Source organism: Lissotriton vulgaris, chromosome 10 (genome assembly GCF_964263255.1).
Source record: "Lissotriton vulgaris chromosome 10, aLisVul1.2, whole genome shotgun sequence".
Taxonomy (NCBI): Eukaryota; Metazoa; Chordata; class Amphibia; order Caudata; family Salamandridae; genus Lissotriton; species Lissotriton vulgaris.
This window is the reverse complement of record NC_141698.1, coordinates 455,953,792-455,975,969: the sequence shown is the minus strand read 5'-3', so window position 1 is coordinate 455,975,969 and position 22,178 is coordinate 455,953,792. Positions and strand designations below refer to the sequence as shown.

The window sequence follows — 22,178 nt, the reverse complement described above, 5'->3', positions numbered from 1 at the left end:
TCCTCTTTTATTGTTATTATATCTTTGAGAATGGTATCCACTTTGAGAATATGTTCAGTGCTAGTAAATCTGTTCAGGAGAACATGATTATCCAGTATTAGGGGTGTCTTTCATAGATTCACATGCCTGAATCATTCCCGGTACTCGGAATGGGAATTCCCGGTACATAAATAAAGTAATGTCCCATAGACATATAGATAAATAGGCCTAAAGGCCTCATATTAGTAACCTATCCTTGTCCTCTTGTAGAAAGGACCAAACTCTAGAAAAGAGCCAATCAGCTGTCACCTCCCTCTGGAACCCTCCTGGAAGGAGCCTCAGTCCCGCAGATTTTCTACCCCACGTTGTGCTAAGGGAGTCTCCTCTGAGCTCTGCTCAGTTTTCTCTTCACAGCTGGTTTCCAGTGTTCTTTGGCATTTTATTCTGTTCCATCTGTGGTTGCTAATACTATTATGGCTGACACACCAAAAAAGGGTCTTTTTAGGTCCTGTGGTTCCTGTGGAAAGAAAAGGCTGCATAATGATGACCAACATCAAGACTGTCTGTATTGCCTGTATCCAGACCATTCTTCCAAGGACTGCAAGGTATGTCGTACCTTTTCCACTAAAACCCTCAAAGACCGTGAGGGACGCCTCTTAATTTGGCTCCAGAGGCTAAAAGACAGAGACAACTTGGAATCTTCTGAGGAAAGTGAAGGTCCTTCAGTCTCTTCCAAATCTTCACTAAAAAGACCAAGGGTGGCTTCACCTAGCCCTAAGGTGCCTCCTCAAAAGAAGACGTCAAAAAAGTCTTCAGAGGTTCTCTCCAAGGCAACTTCTGCGAAGGTTTCCTCTCAGGAAGTTTCCACCTTCAAAAAGCCTGCTTCGACTCCGTCGTCGACGGTATCGTCGAGGGTGTCTTCATCGTCGAGGAGAGTTATGTCTACTGCATCGTATGTGTCAACATAGATGACAACTGTTTCTACGTCGATGGCATCAACGTCATTGTCCTCGTCGACGACTACGACCCCATCGTCGACAGCAGGTAAGACTGTGTCGTCGACGATAAGCATCAAGAAAACGCAGTCGACGTCAAAGCTCCCGTCGAGGCTGCGCTCGCCAACGACTGAATCGGCGACGACCTCAATGACGAAGTAAACATCGTCGACGAAAACGTCGTCGACAAAGGTACCGTCGACTAAGACACCGTCGACGAGAATACAGTCCACCAAGACGTTGGCCCCGTCGACGATGAATCCTCCGGCTACGACACCCGCCAACGATGAAGGATTCAGGTCTGCAAAGCACATATGTGCACCTAAAGATTACAAAAAAGGCGCTGACGCCGGCTTTAACATCGCCAAGCAGAGTCAAGCCACTGCCTCCAGCATGTCTTCTTCAGGAGGAGGATTCAGATGAAGGGGACATGTTTCAGACGGCGACAAGCCCTTCTGAGCTTCTTGTCCAATGTCAGACTTCAGACAAAGAAGATCAGGAGGAGGAATATCATCCACCTCCACCTCCAATGGTTTGCCTTCCGGCCTCTTTGGTTTCGGACTTGTGGTACCTTATACAAGACTATAAACAGAGGTTTCCAGAGTCTCCTGCTCCTCAACCTCCCGCAGTATCCCCCTCACCAAGACCACGGCCTCCACCATTGAGTGAACAGCCGGAGCGGATTGATCTACTGCATCCTCCATCTACTGATGAGGAGGAGGGAGAAGAACAACAGGAAGAGGGAGAACTACAAGATACTACATCTAATCACGATGACTGGGATGACTATGTCATCCCTTCTCCCGCATCTCCAGTACCTGCCCCTGTAGATTCACCACCCGCCGACATTGGAGGGTTTCATAATGTGGTTGAGAGGGCCGCTTAACGTTTCAAAATTCCAATGATCACTCAACAGCAGGACTGCTTCTTATATGATTTTAAGGAGCCTCTTAATAAATCAGTAAGATCAATACCCATTATTGAATACCTGTGGGAGCAGGGTGTTAAGGTTATGCAGAACCCTTCCTCGGTACCTCCGGTGTTACCTCGCTTAGATAAAAAGTATAGGGCGCCTGATACTGCACTGGCTGTTAAATAGGTCACCCAAGCCGGATTCGGTTGTTACACAGGCGGTCCAGAAGAAATCCAAATCCGTTATCAGCCCCTCCAGATAAGGAAGGCCGCAGATTAGACAACCTTGGGAAGCGGTTCTCGTCAATGGCGGCAGTAACAGTAAAAGCGGGCAATGCTTTGGCGCTTTTGGGGCGCTACAATAGACAGCTATGGGCAGATATAGCCCCATATCTATCGGAGTTACCTAACGAGGCAAAAGAAGAGGCGAAGAAGATCTTGCTAGAGGGTGAAGCCTCTGTGTCAGAGATAATAGACTGTGCGATGGATATCGCTACTACAGGATTTCGTCAGCTGGCTGGGGCGGCAGTGTTGCGGCAACAAGGTTGGCTAAGGGCAACTTCCTTTCGCCCCAAGATACAAACAAAAATATTGGATATGCCTTATGATGGCCAATTTCTCTTCGTCTCACAGATTGATGAGGCATTGCAGGGTAAAAAAAAAGGACACTGACACTGCTAGAGCATCGGGCACTCTCCAGTACAAAAGTCAGTCCCTTCATGGGTCTAGAGGTAGAGGACAATCCTCTTATAGAGGGGACAACCAGTACCGGTCTTCATATTCTTCAGGCCAGAATCGATCCCAGTATCAACAGCGCCAGCAACATAGCCAGCAATCCTCTTATGGCAAGACGTCCATTCGTGGTAAAGGCCAACAAAAAAACAACGGACGTAGACAATGACTTTTCACTTCAGCCAATCCCAGATTCAACTCCATCATTAAAAATTGGAGGAAAGATATCCCATTTCATAAAAAATTGGAAGCAAATTACCACAGACCGTTGTGTTCTACAATTAGTTCAATTCGGCCATTCTCTGGAATATACCTCCCCAGACACCTACCCGCCCTATGCTTCTCAAAAATCTACGTCTGCTTTTCCGAGAAGTCTCTCTTATGCTCCAAAAAGGGGCGATAGAGAAGGTCCCTCTGTCTCAGCGAGGGAGAGGATTTTATTCCCGTTTCTTTTTAATTCAGAAAAAAGAGAAGAAGTGGAGACCGATTTTGGACCTCAGAGACCTCAACAAATTTCTGAAGAAGCAGTTGTTACGCATGGTAACAATCCAGGAAGTCTTGCAACGCCTGGAGGAGGGAGATTACATGGCGTCCCTGGACTTTCAGGATGCTTACTTCCACATCCCGATTCACAGAAATCACAAAAAATATTTAAGATTTGCAGTGGCAGGCAGACACTTTCAATTTCGTGTCCTGCCCTTCGGACTCAAGTCTGCACCTCGCATCTTTACAAAGTGTCTCTCCCCAGTAGCTGCATATCTCAGACAGCACCACCATCAAGTCTTTCCATATCTGGACGACTGGCTGATCAAGGCTCCATCCTTAGAAGACACGTCCAGGTCTTCCAACGCCTGTCTACAGCTTTTCAAATGTTTAGGACTCATGCTCAATCGGGAGAAATCAGTCCTTCTACCTTCTCAGCGCATCAATTTCCTAGGTGCAACCCTCGACACACGACTGAAGAAAGCCTTCCCATCTCAAGAGAGGAAAGACAAGCTTTTGGCACTGGCTCTTCTCATGGCTTCAAAAAGGACCTTAACAGTCCGCCTTTTCAAGTCCCTCCTGGGAATGATGTCACAATGTATCCTCTTAGTACCTACTTCTCTAAGTTATACGCCTACTTAGCACTGTGCGTACGAAAATCTGAGGGACTGAGGCTCCTTCCAGGAGGGTTCTAGAGGGCGGTGACAGCTGATTGGCTCTTTTCTAGAGTTTGGTCCTTTCTACAAAAGGACAAGGATATGTTACTTATATGAGGCCTTTAGGCCTATTTATCTATATGTCTATGGGACATTACTTTATTTATGTACCGGGGACTCCCATTCCGGAGACGGGGAATGATTCATGCATGTGAATCTATGAAAAACACCAATACTGGATAACTGCAGTTACAGGTAAGTAACGCATTTCTTCCCTCCAAACTTCACACAGAAGCCCTTCATACAAACTTATTTCTTAACTTATATGGAAGCAGCATGGGCATGCTTACTCTTTCATACAAGGCTTTGAAATGTTTGCACATTTCTGTTGTTGTTGAATAAATAATGACCGAGTGAAATTTGCATGTTCTTACCACACAAGTTTAGATTTGGTGATAACTAATATCTTAATATGTAAAACCACAAATTCTTAAAAGGTGTACTCTCTTTTCACATCACTGTGCTCTCTTGCTGGTGCTACAGACATAAACTAAATGTGTCACAGATTCTTTCGTATATGTCTGAAGTGTCAAAAGAAATAGATTTCTATTAGATCAGAAATGTAGAATGAAGGTAAGAGCAGCATAAACTGTAGGTAGGCAAGTCTTTATTTGGCCAACAAAATCAATGATGTTTGCTGTTTAGTATTGCCCCACTTCAGAAATCTGACTGCAAAATTCAGTTTAACTCAAGGTTTTCTTCATCTCTCTCTTTCTGCAGCTTCTCTCACAGTGGAGCAGTGCTATGCGGTGTGGGTAAAGATGGCCATGGGAAAACTGTGAGTGAGCCCTGTAATGATTTGTTGACTTCAGTTTCGTAAGGATTACGTTGTTTAGAAAAAATGCTGCTGAATGGGAGATTTGGTGTCGTGTATAATTTCTGCAATGTACTTTTTTCCATTATGTCAGTCATATATGGCAGATTCCAATTTTCTAGGTGGTTGATAAGGGATCCACAAAGTTGTATGGATTGCAATTAAAGGGAACCTTCCCCAAAAACGGAATACTCATTGGAGACCTGGGTGAATCTCAGAGTGTTACAGATGGCTACCAGTAACGCCCTACAGTACTGCTTTTTATCGTGGAACTAGACAGAGGGTGTGCACCTGAGTGTATGATGGCACCAAATGGTATTGGGTTTCAAGAGCCTTTTGGTAATATGCTTCCTTTCCCAGGGGAAATGGGTCAAAATGCCTCTTTGAAAGATATTTGATCAGTCTTTATGCTGTTCTCCTCCCTGCAGATGGTGGTGGTGTGGAATTCAGCCCAGGCAAGCAGTGGTGGAGACGTGGTGGTATTAGCAAAAGCTCACACTGATGTTGACATCCATACCATGAAAATTGCTTTCTTTGATGATACCCGGTATGAAGACAGAGTGCATCCTGGGGCTTGTCTAGGACTAATATGAAGGAACTCATTATGTTGATGGTTTTTATTGCTAATGGACTTCGGGTGTGCGGTTTGGGAGTTGAAACAGCTGAAGTTATATAGCATTGACAAGTGCTGCTGAAGGAAGCATTTACTGCTGTAGCACTGGAAGAGGACTGCTGGGCTGAAACTCACACTGCACTGTTGATGCTGCCAAACTAGATTTGCAGTACACCCTTGTAAAGACACCATCTTGTTGTAGTACAGTACCACTGATAGTCGCTGAGGCCTATTGTTTCACCCTAACAATGATGTCTTGGGATGTAGCTTATACTACTACAAACCTATAGCTCACATCACTAGAAATCTTTACCATTGAAGTGGCGCTGCTCATAGATGGGCATGTGGTGGGTTGTAAGTATTATTAACTTTTTATTCTGTTTTTGCTGTGTTTCCTTTGTCCTAAGTAATGCTTTATTCATGATTCACATGTTTTGATACTTGCTTACCATTTTTATTCCACAGGATGGTGTCCTGCGGCCGTGATAACATCCGACTCTGGAGAGTGCGGAGTGGCACACTTCGCTCCTGCCCAGTAAATTTAGGAGAGTATCACAATCTAGAGTTTACAGATCTGGCATTCGAAGAGGGCCACACACCTGAAAAAGAGCCAGAAGAGCGCACGCTGTGAGTAGTAAAGCCAGGTTATGAGCAGTTGCTTATTTAACACAGTTGTAGTTGACAAGGTCTCAGTCAGCTCAGTACATTGATCTTCAATAGTTTGTGTATGTCCTGTCAGTTAGCAGTGTGTAGTCTTACTTGTGCAAAGTTTCTGTTACCTGTCAGTCAGACCTATATGGGGTGGCAGGATGTTGTAATTGACTGCCCTGCCTGACCCAGGTCAGTCATTGTTAGAATTGGGGGCACAGGTAAGTACTTGTGACAAGCAGGGACCCTCTCCTCTAGTCAGGGCAAGGGACTTACTCTTTAAAATAACTCCTGCTCACCCTCTAGGTTGCATGGCGCGAGCAGACAAGGCTAATCTCAGACAGTTATGGGTTAAACATTTGTATACACAGTAACTCAGTGACAACACCACACATAGACACCACACCAGAGTTGTATAAAAAATAGGTATTCTTTATATAAAATACTTAGCACAAGATCCAAATAACGTTTAAAATTAGGCCACAATACTATTTTAGGAAAGAGCGTTCTTGGTTACAAAAATGAGTAATTCTCTTGTTTGGTGCGCGGCGCGCACTTTTGTCCGACTCTCACAGGGTGGAAAACAATGTCAAAAAGGGGCTGCACAACTGTTGCGGACTCCTCGGTCCGTGGCGTACTCACAGGGGTACAAGTCGAGTTACAGTACCTTTAGGGTGATGAGTCCGGCTCGAATGAGGCGTACGGGAAGTGAAGGCCAACCAAGGATGCTGGCGGCTCCTTTGCGAGGAGGGCCCCGGCTGCTGTAGGCTTCTTGGTGAGAGGCGTAGAGCGGGGCGGCCTCGAGGAGCAAGGTGGACGATGCTGGTTCTGTTTAGGCGTTCACGGCGTTCGAGCCGTACCTTCGGTTCGGGGACTGTTCTTCCGATGCCGGCAGTGCGGCACGAGGCAGCCAGTACGTGGCGTGTGGGCCGGGCTTTGCAGTGCGGCGCAGCCTCAGGGATCAGGAGCGCGGTGTGAGGCGGCCTGTACGCTTGGAGTGTACGGGCCTTACTTTACCTTGCGATGCGCTCCGATCCGGCTTCCAGCGGTGGGGGCGGCGAAGCGAGCAGTGCGGCTCCAAAAAGGGGGGGAGAGTGAGGCAGAGTGCGGGCGGCCCTGGCGGGACAGTGCGAGGGACAGCTCGTAGCAGAGCGGGCTCACATGGTGCGGGCGGCCAGGCACAGGCGTCACAGCAAAGGAGGGGACGAGGCGCACTGGGGTCGCGGCTCCAGCGTCAAGGAAGTTCGGGCAAAGTTCAGCAATTCGTTAGCGAAGGCAGGAGGAGTCCAATAGTCCTGGGACTCCGTTCAGGCGGTAGGCTCACACATAAGCCATTGGAGATTGTTCAGAATGCACAAGTAGATAAAAGTTTCTTCAATATTCTCCTCTCCTCTCGCAGCAAGGCACCCACCACAGGCCAATCCCACAGGTTAGGGACAGTACTCCTCCTTGCAGCTTTTCCAGGTCCTTCTCGTTGGGCAGAGGCTCTTCTTGGTTCAAAACAGGATCTAATTTCTTAGGAGCAGGGCTCCTATATTTATACTGAAAATCTTTTGTTCTCTCAGGCCAGGGTACCTGTGCCTAGTTCAGTCCAGTTTCTGAGCACTTTGTTGACCGGATGCAGGCTTCTGCTTTCAGTGTGCAGTGCAGAGACATCAGATGTTCTGCAGGAGGTGGAGCCAGCATTGTGGTGGCAGAGCACAGCCCTATTCAGTGTCTAGGTGCACTCCTCCCACCCATCCTGGATGTAATCTTCCTATTCACCACCTTGCTGTCCAGCCTGTCTCCTGGAATTCCCCAGCCCTGTCACTCACAGAAACCAGACAGCAGATACACATCAGAGCAAAGGTGGGCTGAAATGGTTAGGCTAGCTAATACCAACTTTCTAAAAGGGGTATTTTCAAACACAGAACATGAAAATAAACTTTACTAAAAGATGTATTTTATTATTCTGAGTTCAGGCATGTTAAACTCGAATTTCTACCACGTTCCCTGAGTCTGTTAGGAATGTAGGATGTAAACATTCTAACAGCCCATTCTGGCCTATTAGAACAGGTAGCCTTGCAATAGTGAAAAAACGAAATTGGCTGTAATTCACTATTAGGACATGCCACACACATCAGGGCTTGTCCTACCTTATGCTTACAATGCACCCTGCCCTTGGGCCTACCATAGGGGTGACTAATATGAAGTTAAGGGAAGGTTTAGGGACTGGCAAGTAGGTGCACTTGCTCAGTCAGCATGACAGTACCAGACTGCACACAGGTTCAGCAATGGCAGACCTTAGACACATTTTACAGGGCTGCTTCTGTGGGTGGCACAACCAGTGCCGCTAGCCTACTAGCAGCATTTGGATTTACAAGCCCTGAGCACTCCTGGTGCACTTTACTGGGGTCTGATAGTAAACCAAATGAGCCAATAGTGGAACCCAATCAACATATACACTTTATATAGGGAGCACTTGCACTGATTGGCAGTGGCACCGTGCTCTGAGCAGCCAACACCAGCAAAACACATGAGGCAGCAGCAACAAAAATGGAAGGGAGACCCACGCCAATGGTGCCAGGTCTAACAGTCATTTATGTCATGGTCCACTCAACTATGTTGAGAATGGCGTAAACAAGAGTATATCATCGACCTTGGATTACTAAAGGAATATGGGACAATAATAAAGAGTTTGCCATTCGTCTACTCTCCGCAGCATTCAAAACCTTCAAAGTGGTGATCATTGATAACTTTGAAACTACCCCCAGCAGAGGGGCCAAGAAATTTGGAATGAGTGATATGAACTGCCCTGCTAGAAAGGATTCCTCTACTCTGAAGCTTTAAAGAAACCAGCCTTGGAGTCTGAAATATCCTAACATGTAGGGAAGATCCTTTTGGAAGTCAGTGATTGATGCAGCATCAATATCAAATTAATATTCATTCAAAAAGGGAATCGCAGACATGTTTAGGATTGAGTGCTGTAGAACACTCTACCCCCTACAGTTCTTGAAGGTAATCGTAGAGGCACAGATTGATGTACATGGATATTGAACACTCAGTTACTCAGAGGTCCTCTCCGGAGCAATGGCAAAGATTAAATTGTTATAGATATTGAACCCCAAAAATTCCAAATGAGAACAAATTTCCGGCTGGTAGAGAACACACTCTCTTCTCTACAGAGGACTCCCAGCCCCATCAGAAAGGTCCAGGATTGAGTATGGTCTAAACTAACTTATAACACATTAAAGACCCAGTATTGATACCAAACAATGATGAAGTCCCTTTCACTTACTCTAGTGATCCATAGTTAGGAAGACTAGATTCCCATCACCCCTCGAAGTGATCTCTTTAAAAAGGGATAAGGGATTGAGCTGTTATGAGAGTGGCCCCTTCATACCCCTTAGGTAAAGCCTCCAGAGACTGGTTAAGAATTATATAAATGAAATATGCTATCTGCATTCCTAGAGGTGATCTGACCAAAGAATGAATGTTTATAAAGAAGTGCCTTAATTTCGAAACAGTTCCTTTTACACGCTTTCATAGAAAGAGCTGCTGTGTTCACAATACCCTTTGCTGAGTGTAACTTTACCACATTGTTTTATCTTCTTTCTCAGCTTTGCTTGCAGCAAGAGTGGTCATATATTGGAAATTGACTACAAAAATGTGGCCATCCGGAATGCCCGGCGTATCCTGACATCTGAGCATTCCCACTCAAATCGGCGGGAGAAACAGACCTTCCTCTCTGGTAGGCATAGGACAAGTGAGTGGTTGGCCCAGTGGAAGAATGGAGGTTGTGGGCAGGAAAAAGGTGTTTCATATAAAAAAATGAGATTGTCTGAAAACTGGACACTTGTAAACACTTGTATGATTGTCTTACTGTCACAAACGTTTCGGAGTTCAAGCATGATACATTGAGGCCAAGCTAGTTATTTTACATTGGTTATAGGATCAGGTAAATATTTTGTATTGCAACATATTTCTGTTGTGAACTTGCATTCTTTAAGGAAATAAGAATTCCCAAACACCCATCTGTTTGGAAACGGAGACATCTAGCTGCAGATTCCTTAAGTTTTGAATTCTCCTCAGGCGTCAGACTGGAACAGGACATTTTTCAGCAGTCCGTCTGCACGCCGCGGGACGGTGCCCTACGACTCCGCGATGACTTCGACTCCGGTTTTGATGTCAGTGGAGTCATATAAGTCCCTTCAGGCGTGCGGATGTCAGTTTCTTTTTTGTACGCACTATAAGTAGTGTGGATCCGGAGCGGAGAGCAGTTCCCCAGGCCGTTTATTCGGGCCTATTTTTACAGTTTTTTGTCAGTGGGAACAGTGTGCCTTTCTCTAATGTTGTCTGGCTTTAAGCCTTGTGGTTCCTGTCCTCAACAGATGTCAGTAACAGACCCACATTCTGTATGTATGTGGTGCTTGGGAGAACAACATGACTCCAAGGATTGCAGCACCTGCCAGAGACTGAAGCCGAAGGCACTCAATGATCGCCTTAAGAAGTTGTAGGCAGCACATCTGTCGTGGTCCTCTGAGATCTTGCTGCCTGGTCTTCTTCTCATGCAGAGTTCGGTTCGCAAGATCAGTCTTCACCTTCTAAAATGACAGTCCGTTCCCGTGGTCGTTCCTGGAGCCAAAGCTGTTCTCCAGGGCGGCTAGTACTTCAGAGACGTCCAAAGGTAAGCTCAGGCGTTTTAAGTCACGGAGCCCCCCAACTTTGCTGCATGGAGACTCCGATTCCCAGGACTCCTCCCGCTCGGCAGTTGAGGAGGCTGGTTGCGACTCCGCCTCGCGTCTCCCTGTCTTTCTGGGAGCCGGAGCATCAATGTCTCAGATGAGGGAGTATTGTAACTCTTTACAATTCATCTTTGGTCCTTCACCTTCCAATTGAGCTCCTGCGGGCCCCAAGGAGGTGAGTGGAGCCACACCGGTGGGGTTGACCTCGGTTTGGGTTGAGCCATTTGAGTCTTTGGGTCGGTGCTGGTCGGCCGACTCTGCTACAGAACCGGTGCACAGTGCTTCAGGAACTCCACTTCGTCTTTCGTTATCGATCATCTGACTCCGACATTGACGTCGGCAGCGCCGATCAAAGTATCTCCTCCTTTCGACGTGGAAGGGACCTTCTAAACGTCGACTAGCGTTGGGTGCGGAGTCAGTGTAGCAAACTGGGGGGAATGTGGTATTTTCACTTCCTCCTCAGGGTGAGACTTCTGAGGATCACCTTGTAACGGGTGATGCAGTGGGGACTGGGCTTTTTCAGCCCATATCTGAGATTATTCCATCTCGGGTGAAAGAGAGTTGAATATCTGCTCTTGGTGAGGCTAGTGGGGTGGTGTCCTCTCCAGCCTCGGGGCATCTTTACCCACCTAGCCTTGATACTGAGGTTAGTTCCTCTTTTGCGGATATGTTGAAGAGAGTGGCAGCAGTGTTGGAGTTGTCACTACCTTCATTGGAGGAGTCTACCAACCTTCTAATTGACGTCCTTTACCTGTTCAGTCAGGTGAAGAGGCTGTTATTTCATACAGTGAAGACCTGTTCAACATATTATTAGGAACTTGGTCCAAGCCTGATTCAGGGGTCTCGGTGGACCGCGCTATATATCTTGCAGGCACTTACTTGTACAGGAGACACAATTTGTTTCCACAGGCTTCCTACTTACGTATAGCCTGGTAGTTCCTGCAGCTGCAGCCTCTCAAGCTATGGATTCTTCACCTAAGACTCTAGAGTAGAGACTCTAGGAGTTAAGAAGCATGTGGCAAACACATCTTTGCTTCTGCAAGTTCTGCTTTAAAGTCTTCCAACACGTCTTGTGTTCTGGGACATTTTTCCCACGCTCTGTGACATACCCGATACCTTGCAGATTTTGTTGCCATCGCTTTCGGATAGCCTTCGTCTGATGTTGAAAACTTGATTAGAGATGGCCAACGAGCAGCTAAGCTGATAATAAGATGTGGCATGGATACTACTGATTCAGGACCATGGCATCTTTGTTGGAGCTCCAGCATTGTGCATGGTTAAGAACTTCAGGTTTTTCAGAGGTGATGCAGGCAACTTTAGTTGAAATGCCCTTTGATAACAGCCATCTTTTTAGGGCTCAGGCTGATTCGGCATTCAGATGCTTCCGTTATAGGAGTCATGATACAGTCTTAATTGCTCTTTTTCTGTTATATGTTCTTTAGTTTTGACTCTATACTTGGTGTGAGAAGTTGGCCTGATATATAGTGCTCACTATTCTAGTGATCACTGTGTATCATACCAAACGACCCTTATTGATGATTGGTTGTAAGTCAACCTTATAGACCAGCTATCCTAGTAGCATGGACAAGAGCAGTCTTTAGGCTAAACTCTAGAGGGCGTGTTAAGCCAGCTGGTATACCATCACATATACCCCTTGAACACCAAGTGAAAGGACACCACACAAGTTGTTATGAAAATTAAAGGATATTTATTTATAACAAGTCTACCCTGATCTCTTTATGAGTCAGGGAGCTAAGCACACAACAAAACTCTTAGGAAAATACTTTAAGTCGCACAATTCACACAAATGCCCGAGGGGCACGAAAAACCATATACACTAAAAGTGGAATGCGAAATACTAGCAGGTAAGTAACAAGATCCAGAGGCTTCAGGATCGCTAGGACTACACTACTGAACCCTAAGGTTAGGAGCAGGAGGCCTAGGGAGATCGGGTGCAGATTGTGCACTCTCACGCGGGATGCGGGACAAAGTCTATGGATGCTAGTATTTGTAAAGTTACAGTTATCGGACGAATCCGACTAGATAGACTGAAAACGACAAAGGATGTAGACACTTAGATAGTGAACCTACGTTGGAGCACCGAAATGCTCGGGTTACCTAGCCCAGGGGCTGCGGCTGCATAGGGTTCAAAAGACGTCGGGAATCCTCGTTACAGTCTATGGAGCCTGAAAGAAGAAGTTGCTGGCAGGCGACCAGTGAAGAAGTTCGATGTGATCCAAGCCTAAATCGGTGATGGAGACGACCTGAAAGCAGAGGGGACTCAGTTCTTAATCACTAGCCAGTGATTGTGTGGGCACCAGGATGGCACCGGATGAAGTCACCTCGACAAGGTGAGTGGGCGACGCTGGACTCTGCTGTCCCTCGGACCAGGAGGCGTTGTCGGCGACCAGGCTGGAGGTGCGAGCTGTCCCACGAAGGTGTCTGCTGTCGGCGATGCTGGACCTAGGATTGGGGCAACAAACCTTGGCAAAGTCAAGCCCACGCGGTGGAGTCAAGATGGCGTCTGGAGTGGACCAGGAGGGTCCGGGGTGCTCCTCTGTTGGAGGGGCGCAAGGGCCAGTCTGGAGCAACCAGACCAGCGATTCAATCGTCGTGGTGCGTCGTCAAGAGGGCCACTAGCCAGCAGGCATGTGACCGGACAACGCGGTGAGCAGCAAAGAGCAGAAGGGTCCCACGCAGTTCTCGTGGATGCTGGGGGGCTGGACTTCGGTGCTGGAGCTGCTCAGGGTTAGGGCTTCTCAAATCCCAAAGCACTCACTCGAGGATCCCTCGGCGGTCGTGCTGGTTAAGCGTCGTGCAGTTTTGAAGATGGCCGGTCCCTTCAGGTCTCGTCACACCCACGAATCTCAGCTGGGCTGATGATGCAGGTAGAGGTCAGAGATGCCAGGGAATCCGGGTCTCGTCGAGCTGGGCAGTCTTGATCCGGAGGATGGACTTACAGCAAACCGCGATGCTTAGAGGGTCCCTGCGGGTGCAGGGTGGCTACTCCTTAGCCACAAGGGAGAGTCTTCAGAAGGTATCAAGAGTTCCTTTCGTGGAAAGTAGTCAAGATTCAGAATTATCTAATTTGGGAAGGGGGCCCGCTCCTACCTTTATTCTAAAAAAAGGGGCTGGCACGCGACTAGGTTCTGCCCATGGGTGGGACCAGGAAGGGGGTGGTTACACCCCTCTCCCTTGTCCGGACTTTCCCCAGCTCAGGGGCTGGTGTGCCCCTGGAACTGGTTCAAGCCGGCATATGCACAGTGAGCACCGGGGTGCCACTTGCAGTCACCTTCCTCTCAGCCCTGCCTACCTGGGATACACAAAACCCTGTCTGGGATGGTGCTAGCACCGCCCCTGACTGGAAACCCTTTGTCCAAGCTCTCCTCGCTGGAAGGACTCTCAGCAGCAGGAGGTCAGACTTGTGTCTGTGGTGGCAGCATTCATTTTGTGATGCTGAGGCTCGAGTTAACTTTAACCGGGGTTCACAGTTACATACATGTCGTGTCCCTCTAGAAGGGTGGAATGCTAACCCCGTCGCCAGAATTGGCGAGGGGTTAGTATTCCAATTCGTATGACACCTTACTCAACATGTTTTGATAAAGCGATACCAAAGTTGGCAAATAACTGCGAGGATTATAATGCACTTAAGAGTATATGGTACGCGTTATCATGGAACAGCTATTAGGACTTGGTTCTGCAAGCTGCAAACGGGCTCAGCTCATGCCAGAGCACCATCTCACATAATTCCAAGCACTCTGCCTTAGGATTGATAATGCCTGCCATAGGAGTGACTGATAGGAATATATGTGTCCATTTTAGGGTTAGATATAGGTAACCATGTCTAAAGCAAAGGGTGATTACACCACCTTGCCCCAGCTGTCGTGCAGCCAGTTGTGTCAGATTTGGATGGCCAGCCAGGGGTGGCATAATACATGCTGCAGCCCCTGGTAGGCCCTGGGTACACCTATGCCCTGGGTACCTAAGGTACACGGTACAGGGACTGATAAGGTGACTCAGTATCCAATTAGATATGTACCTAAGGTACATGGAATCCATTTTACAGAGAGAGCAGTGGGCCTGGGGCCCTGAATAGCAGGGTCCCAGGTCAACTAAGTCGAAAAACCAGCAAAACACCAGGCAAAAAGTTGGGGGTAACCATAGTCGGATATCCACCTTCCTACACTTGGGATGTGTAAATTATGTTTATTTTCTCAAAGAGCCTAACTGGTTTGGGCATTGACATGTACCTCTTTAACTACACCTGGTTGCTGTTTCTGCGGGTGCGGGTGTTATTGTTTCAATACTGTCTGTAATAGTTTGTGGTATAAAGATACCTGAGGTATATTCTTTTTCTGTTTTCCTCTGATAATGGGATTTATGCTGAAAAGGTCTTTTGCAGGTGTTGTATCTTCCGTGGAGGAAGTTTGCCTTTTCACATCCTTCTTTTCAAGCAGTTAGGTTTACTGCTATGTATTACTGTTCACTTGCAGTATCTTTTATAAGAGACATATTACTTATACCAATTGTGAGACCTTGTATACAGAACGAATACTTGTTTTCTGTGAATACTCTGAATTTTCAACTCAGGACAATTTTAATCTCTGGTTTCTTCAACGCTGTCCTTTCTGCTACTATGCAAGTTAACTTTGCATTGAATTCGCATGGTGCATGGATAGTCTTTGCATTGGATAATTTTAAGGTTATTCTTCCTGGTGAGGGGGTCATGCCAGTTTTATTGTGTGACGGGTTCCTTATCTGCACATAGGAATTTGTTCCATGAAGGTGTGCTCATTTTTGTGAGACATTGCGTTTGGAAATTCAATGCTTGTTTGTATTCTTCTGATTACTCAGTGTTGGTTTCCTCCGTTATTGGAGGTGATACTTGTTTTAATGTTCAATTTTGGAAAATGGTTGTTCTGCGAGGTCTGCTTCTAAGGTTATCTGAGATTCAGTGTTTGTGTATACACCTTAGGGCTGTTTGCGGTCATGTTTTAATGATCGGAAAGATTTCTGTTTTATCTAAAGAGAAGGCTTGTTTTTTAATCCTTCACTTTAGGAACATCCTGGATATTACAATACTCTTTAGCATTGGTACTATTGATAATCATACATTTTCTGTTGGGATGTTGGATATTCTCGATCTCCTTGGGGACATTTCTCTTTCTTAATTAAGTATTTGTTATTTGCTATAGCTTATAGCTCTTTGAGGGTTCACAGTGTGAAAACATGGTCTTGTACCTCGTATGTTCTTATTGAACTAAATATGTTTATTGAGCACTTGTCTCTCTTACAGTCATATTGGATTTTGGCTCATACGCTTTATAGTTATACAAAAACAGGGTGCCTTTTCCTGATTTTATGCCTTGTGTGGTGTGCCTCTCCCCCTTGGGGTGGCCACCTCTGTGTGAATAAGATTGTGCAGTGTTATTTAGGTTACCAAATTTACAACGTGAACTAACAACCCTTCAGTGTCATGGGGGACCATATATGAATCAAAGACTTGTTTAAAAATTGTCATACATTTATTCAAAAAATTTTCTTTAAAAAAGAGTCATAGCACTACAAAACTGTTATATTAAAAAACCATTACACGATATATATTCAATTAATACAAATAATATTAATAACACATTTCTAAAACAATTTTAAATTTTTTAAAAAACTGCTTGTGAAGCATTGTTTGCCAAAAACATATTTGTACATAGATAGTAGAACACAAATTATAGGAACAAACTGTCGACGCGGCGTTTCGGTGCCTCTTAAATTCTTGCACCTTCTTCAGGACTCGTTCCCTGATTGGTCACATCTACAAAAACATATATCATAATACATTTCATTAGGTCCCATCTTCTAACATCAATTACATTTACTTAGTACATCATTAGTTAAAACCTAATATTTGGTAACCTATATATTCTCTTTTGCACACCTCAACTTAAGATTTATTACAACTTTCTTTCTGTCTATTTTCATTTTCTATAGATTGATTGCCTCCTGGGCGGGATGATAGCATGGGAGTGTGTTTCCTTACACCAATATTAGTGACTGACTCAGTTCTTATTTACTGTACTGGACAGTCCTGTCCCATACCCTTGTCTCAGATCTTTTTATTATATCTGCATGGTTATTACTCACGGGTCCCTTTGTTATGACCCTGGGGACTAGGTTAAGATTCTTTTTCTTTAACTGTATGTGTCCCACCATATCTATTACTCAACTTACCCAGGTGATATTCCCTGGATCTTTTTTAGTCATATGAGTCCGTTTAGCATCTGCCCATATTTTTCGTCCCCTTTGTTTCTATGGGATTTCTTCACAATCGATACTCTCGATCTTTCCTCAGAGTCTATGGAATTTAACCACTTCAGTACTACAAGGCAAAGGGAAAGCATATATGTATATTTACTTTTTTCTTTTTGTGATCAATCTGTTATTTAACTAACCCCTCTTTGCTCCAGTAATTAAAAAGTAGGCCTATCCATTCCTCACCGGTTTTGTTTCCACTTATATTTTGGTCGTCAGGAGGACGCCTCTGGGAGCTCCCTTTTTGATACTTCTTACCCCTGCTCCGTCTAGGGATGGAATAATCTTTGTTAGTGTTTCTCTACTTCCACTACACTTAATCAAATATGCCCCATTCTTCTTACAGTTCTTACCTCACTGGATGTTTAGAGTTACTTTTAATTTACTTCACTCTTGTGGTTGGCAATCTTTAAGTTGAAGCCTTTTGACTTGGCTTATACTTCTGAGAAAAAACAAATGTTGAAGCTGTATCAGAATAGTCTTTTTTTTAAAAACATTCTTCTCCTTGCTGCGCAATGTTCACCCTGTCTCTACTTACTTGGTAATGGGAGCTGAACTGCGTGGCGTCCTCCTTGCCTCTTGAGTCTTCTCGATCTAATCAGGCTTACTTCTGTCTGGTATTTATACCGTCAGAGATTGGCTCATTAGTTACACCTGGCCACTATTAGTTGGGGCAATTGTTTGGTGACCCGACTATGGCCGCCATCTTGTAGTGGGTTTAAACCTTATTCCCTTTTAGCGTTTTATACTAAATTTATTTGTATTAGGGCTCCCTCAACTCCTTTTCTCATATTAATAAATATACCCATTATTTATCGTTTTAATGACGCATTCGCGGGGTTCCACCGACTTATTTGGCCGCGATCGCTGTAGAATGTATATATTATTTTTATTTATTTTCATGCCGTATTTTCACTCTGTACTCCGTCAATGGTTGCTATTTTTGTTGATTTAGCGATTATACCTCGTTTCATGCGTTGTTTCTTATTCTATTTGAGCCACAATAAGATTTTTCGCGCTTATTTCGCGGTCGCCATCTTGGATCAGGGGACCTTTTGTTGTTTAAACCCCGCTTTGTACTTGCGTCTCTATGTGCCTGAATATACATGGATTATTGTGAATGCTATTGTTTGTGCTTCCCGTTACTCATGTTTATTAAATTACTTTTACGAGCCCGTATTTACCTGTTTTGCGTCTCCTATCCCCTAGTCACTGATAGTGCGCGCCATCTTGGATTGGGGAGGCAAAACCACTCAAAATTAGTTCTGTTTTTATATTATTCACTTGTTTACAGACGTCGTTTTACATATATTATATAAATTTATATCTCCTAATTGTTGTTGTGAGATTTTTTATATAAATTTATATAATATATGTAAAACGACGTCTGTAAACAAGTGAATAATATAAAAACAGAACTAATTTTGAGTGGTTTTGCCTCCCCAATCCAAGATGGCGCGCACTATCAGTGACTAGGGGATAGGAGACGCAAAACAGGTAAATACGGGCTCGTAAAAGTAATTTAATAAACATGAGTAACGGGAAGCACAAACAATATCATTCACAATAATCCATGTATATTCAGGCACATAGAGACGCAAGTACAAAGCGGGGTTTAAACAACAAAAGGTCCCCTGATCCAAGATGGCGACCGCGAAATAAGCGCGAAAAATCTTATCGTGGCTCAAATAGAATAAGAAACAACGCATGAAACGAGGTATAATCGCTAAATCAACAAAAATAGCAACCATTGAGGGAGTACAGAGTGAAAATACGGCATGAAAATAAATAAAAATAATATATACATTCTACAGCGATCGCGGCCAAATAAGTCGGTGGAACCCCGCGAATGCGTCATTAAAACGATAAATAATGGGTATATTTATTAATATGAGAAAATGAGTTGAGGGAGCCCTAATACAAATAAATTTAGTATAAAACGCTAAAAGGGAATAAGGTTTAAACCCACTACAAGATGGCGGCCATAGTCGGGTCACCAAACAATTGCCCCAACTAATAGTGGCCAGGTGTAACTAATGAGCCAATCTCTGACGGTATAAATACCAGACAGAAGTAAGCCTGATTAGATCGAGAAGACTCAAGAGGCAAGGAGGACGCCACGCAGTTCAGCTCCCATTACCAAGTAAGTAGAGACAGGGTGAACATTGCGCAGCAAGGAGAAGAATGTTTTTAAAAAAAAGACTATTTTGATACAGCTTCAACATTTGTTTTTTCTCAGAAGTATAAGCCAAGTCAAAAGGCTTCAACTTAAAGATTGCCAACCACAAGAGTGAAGTAAATTAAAAGTAACTCTAAACATCCAGTGAGGTAAGAACTGTAAGAAGAATGGGGCATATTTGATTAAGTGTAGTGGAAGTAGAGAAACACTAACAAAGATTATTCCATCCCTAGACGGAGCAGGGGTAAGAAGTATCAAAAAGGGAGCTCCCAGAGGCGTCCTCCTGACGACCAAAATATAAGTGGAAACAAAACCGGTGAGGAATGGATAGGCCTACTTTTTAATTACTGGAGCAAAGAGGGGTTAGTTAAATAACAGATTGATCACAAAAAGAAAAAAGTAAATATACATATATGCTTTCCCTTTGCCTTGTAGTACTGAAGTGGTTAAATTCCATAGACTCTGAGGAAAGATCGAGAGTATCGATTGTGAAGAAATCCCATAGAAACAAAGGGGACGAAAAATATGGGCAGATGCTAAACGGACTCATATGACTAAAAAAGATCCAGGGAATATCACCTGGGTAAGTTGAGTAATAGATATGGTGGGACACATACAGTTAAAGAAAAAGAATCTTAACCTAGTCCCCAGGGTCATAACAAAGGGACCCGTGAGTAATAACCATGCAGATATAATAAAAAGATCTGAGACAAGGGTATGGGACAGGACTGTCCAGTACAGTAAATAAGAACTGAGTCAGTCACTAATATTGGTGTAAGGAAACACACTCCCATGCTATCATCCCGCCCAGGAGGCAATCAATCTATAGAAAATGAAAATAGACAGAAAGAAAGTTGTAATAAATCTTAAGTTGAGGTGTGCAAAAGAGAATATATAGGTTACCAAATATTAGGTTTTAACTAATGATGTACTAAGTAAATGTAATTGATGTTAGAAGATGGGACCTAATGAAATGTATTATGATAGATGTTTTTGTAGATGTGACCAATCAGGGAACGAGTCCTGAAGAAGGTGCAAGAATTTAAGAGGCACCGAAACGCCGCGTCGACAGTTTGTTCCTATAATTTGTGTTCTACTATCTATGTACAAATATGTTTTTGGCAAACAATGCTTCACAAGCAGTTTTTTAAAAAATTTAAAATTGTTTTAGAAATGTGTTATTAATATTATTTGTATTAATTGAATATATATCGTGTAATGGTTTTTTAATGTAACAGTTTTGTAGTGCTATGACTCTTTTTTAAAGAATTTTTTTTGAATAAATGTATGACAATTTTTAAACAAGTCTTTGATTCATATATGGTCCCCCATGACACTGAAGGGTTGTTAGTTCACGTTGTAAATTTGGTAACCTAAATAACACTGCACAATCTTATTCACACAGAGGTGGCCACCCCAAGGGGGAGAGGCACACCACACAAGGCATAAAATCAGGAAAAGGCACCCTGTTTTTGTATAATTGTCGACCCAATCCTTTTCCTGACAGAAAGGGTAGCTCCCTACTCATAACTTTTCTGACATCATACGCTTTATAGACCATTACTCCAACTGGTTTCCCTTGCTGGATGTTTCTCAAGCGGATTGGTTTATTTTATTCTTTTTTACTTTCTAAGCCAAGTGTGGTCGTAAGTGCTTGCTACTGGCAAGGGCTCATTTTCATGTGGGATTTCTTTAGGTCGTATCAGCCTGTTAAGATATTTTGACAGGCAGTATTATCTTGATGCTAAGCCACCAAATGTGTCTCATTGAGGGTGGAATATCTCTCTTGATATTATATTATATGGTACTCTGCAACTGGTTTTTCAGTTCCATTTATCCATGTGTGTATACAGAGTTTACAAAAGTGTGTTGCATATGTGTTTACACATGCTGAGATATAGTCTGCTTTATAAAATAAAATGGATATTACATTCTTTTAAATTTGGATCTATATGTAGCGTGGAAAGGGGATATATAGATCTGGGTGTAATCATTTTTATACCAGATTCATATCTGTTTAATTTCCATCTTTCCATCTACTATGCATTGTGTGAACCTTCCGATGGTCATTCTCTAATTTTTTTTTTTTTAAATCTTGGTTTTAGAGATGGACTTGACATTCATCTGTCTGGCTATTCAGAAACGGCAATGACTAAGTTTATTCATTTTAGTATTAATGGTAATGGGTTTTAGAAGCCCTTCTTTTTGTGATTATCTGAGCGTATTGCCTGAAGCTATTTCTTTACGGATTTAGAGAATGCAGGTTACATGGCATTCGCTTTGCCTTTGGCTCTTCTAGTCCAAGGACTTACTTACCCTTTGGGCGTTAAATACTATTGCCTGACTGTTGTAAGATCTCTTTTAAAAGGATATTATCCTCTGGCCCTTGAGACTTTGTTTTCTTTGCCTGCTGGTTTGTTTCTTATTTGCATTGTCTGTGGCCATTGCCACGGTTTTTATGGATAGCCATGCTCTTTTCGTTTAACTCCTACGTAGGTCTGGTCTGTGGTCAATTTTGACCAGCTGATGGTCTTTTAGAGCTTTGGTAGGATTTGTTTGCATACCTTCCTCCAGGGGGGTACAGCTATGGTATTTCATTCAAAAGTTAAGGAATCTGCGGCTAGATGTCTCTATAGGATATACAAATTACTTACCTACTGCAACTTATTTTCTAGTGGAGACAGTCTAGCTGCAGAGTCCTTAATGCCCTGCCCATCCTTCCCTCTCTGCGAAAGATCTGTACTGTAAGGGTTATGTCCTTTTCAGAACTGGTTTTATATACCAGTGATGACTGTTTCACGTAATTGTGTAATTCAACAGACCATTTGGTCCTACTTCTTAAATCTTGCCTTGGTATTGCCATATCTTTCATTTCCATTTACTTCGTCACAACACTGGGTCTTTCCTTATAGGCATTGTTAGGGTATTATCATACCATTTATTTCCATTTTCTGATTATGTTTTAGAGATACATTGACCTTTTTGGCACAGTGTTTCCACAGCCAGTTTCTATAGTGGCTCTGTGTTTTATCGCGAAAGGTTTCACAGAAGTAACAGACTTCTGCAGGCCTGAGGGG

The 22,178-nt window shown here is 43.9% G+C and overlaps 1 protein-coding gene across 1 annotated transcript in view; it reads left to right on the top strand.

The window, feature by feature from the left end:
* The window catches only part of WDR90 (WD repeat domain 90), a 1,374,469-nt gene that overhangs the window by 289,891 nt on the left and 1,062,400 nt on the right, over window positions 1-22,178 (top strand). Inside the window, exons 14-17 of the mRNA XM_086941318.1 lie at window positions 4,538-4,595; window positions 5,060-5,178; window positions 5,710-5,871; window positions 9,492-9,622. Of these exons, the coding sequence (XP_086797444.1) occupies window positions 4,538-4,595; window positions 5,060-5,178; window positions 5,710-5,871; window positions 9,492-9,622 (470 nt within the window). The remainder of the gene's footprint in view (window positions 1-4,537; window positions 4,596-5,059; window positions 5,179-5,709; window positions 5,872-9,491; window positions 9,623-22,178) is intronic.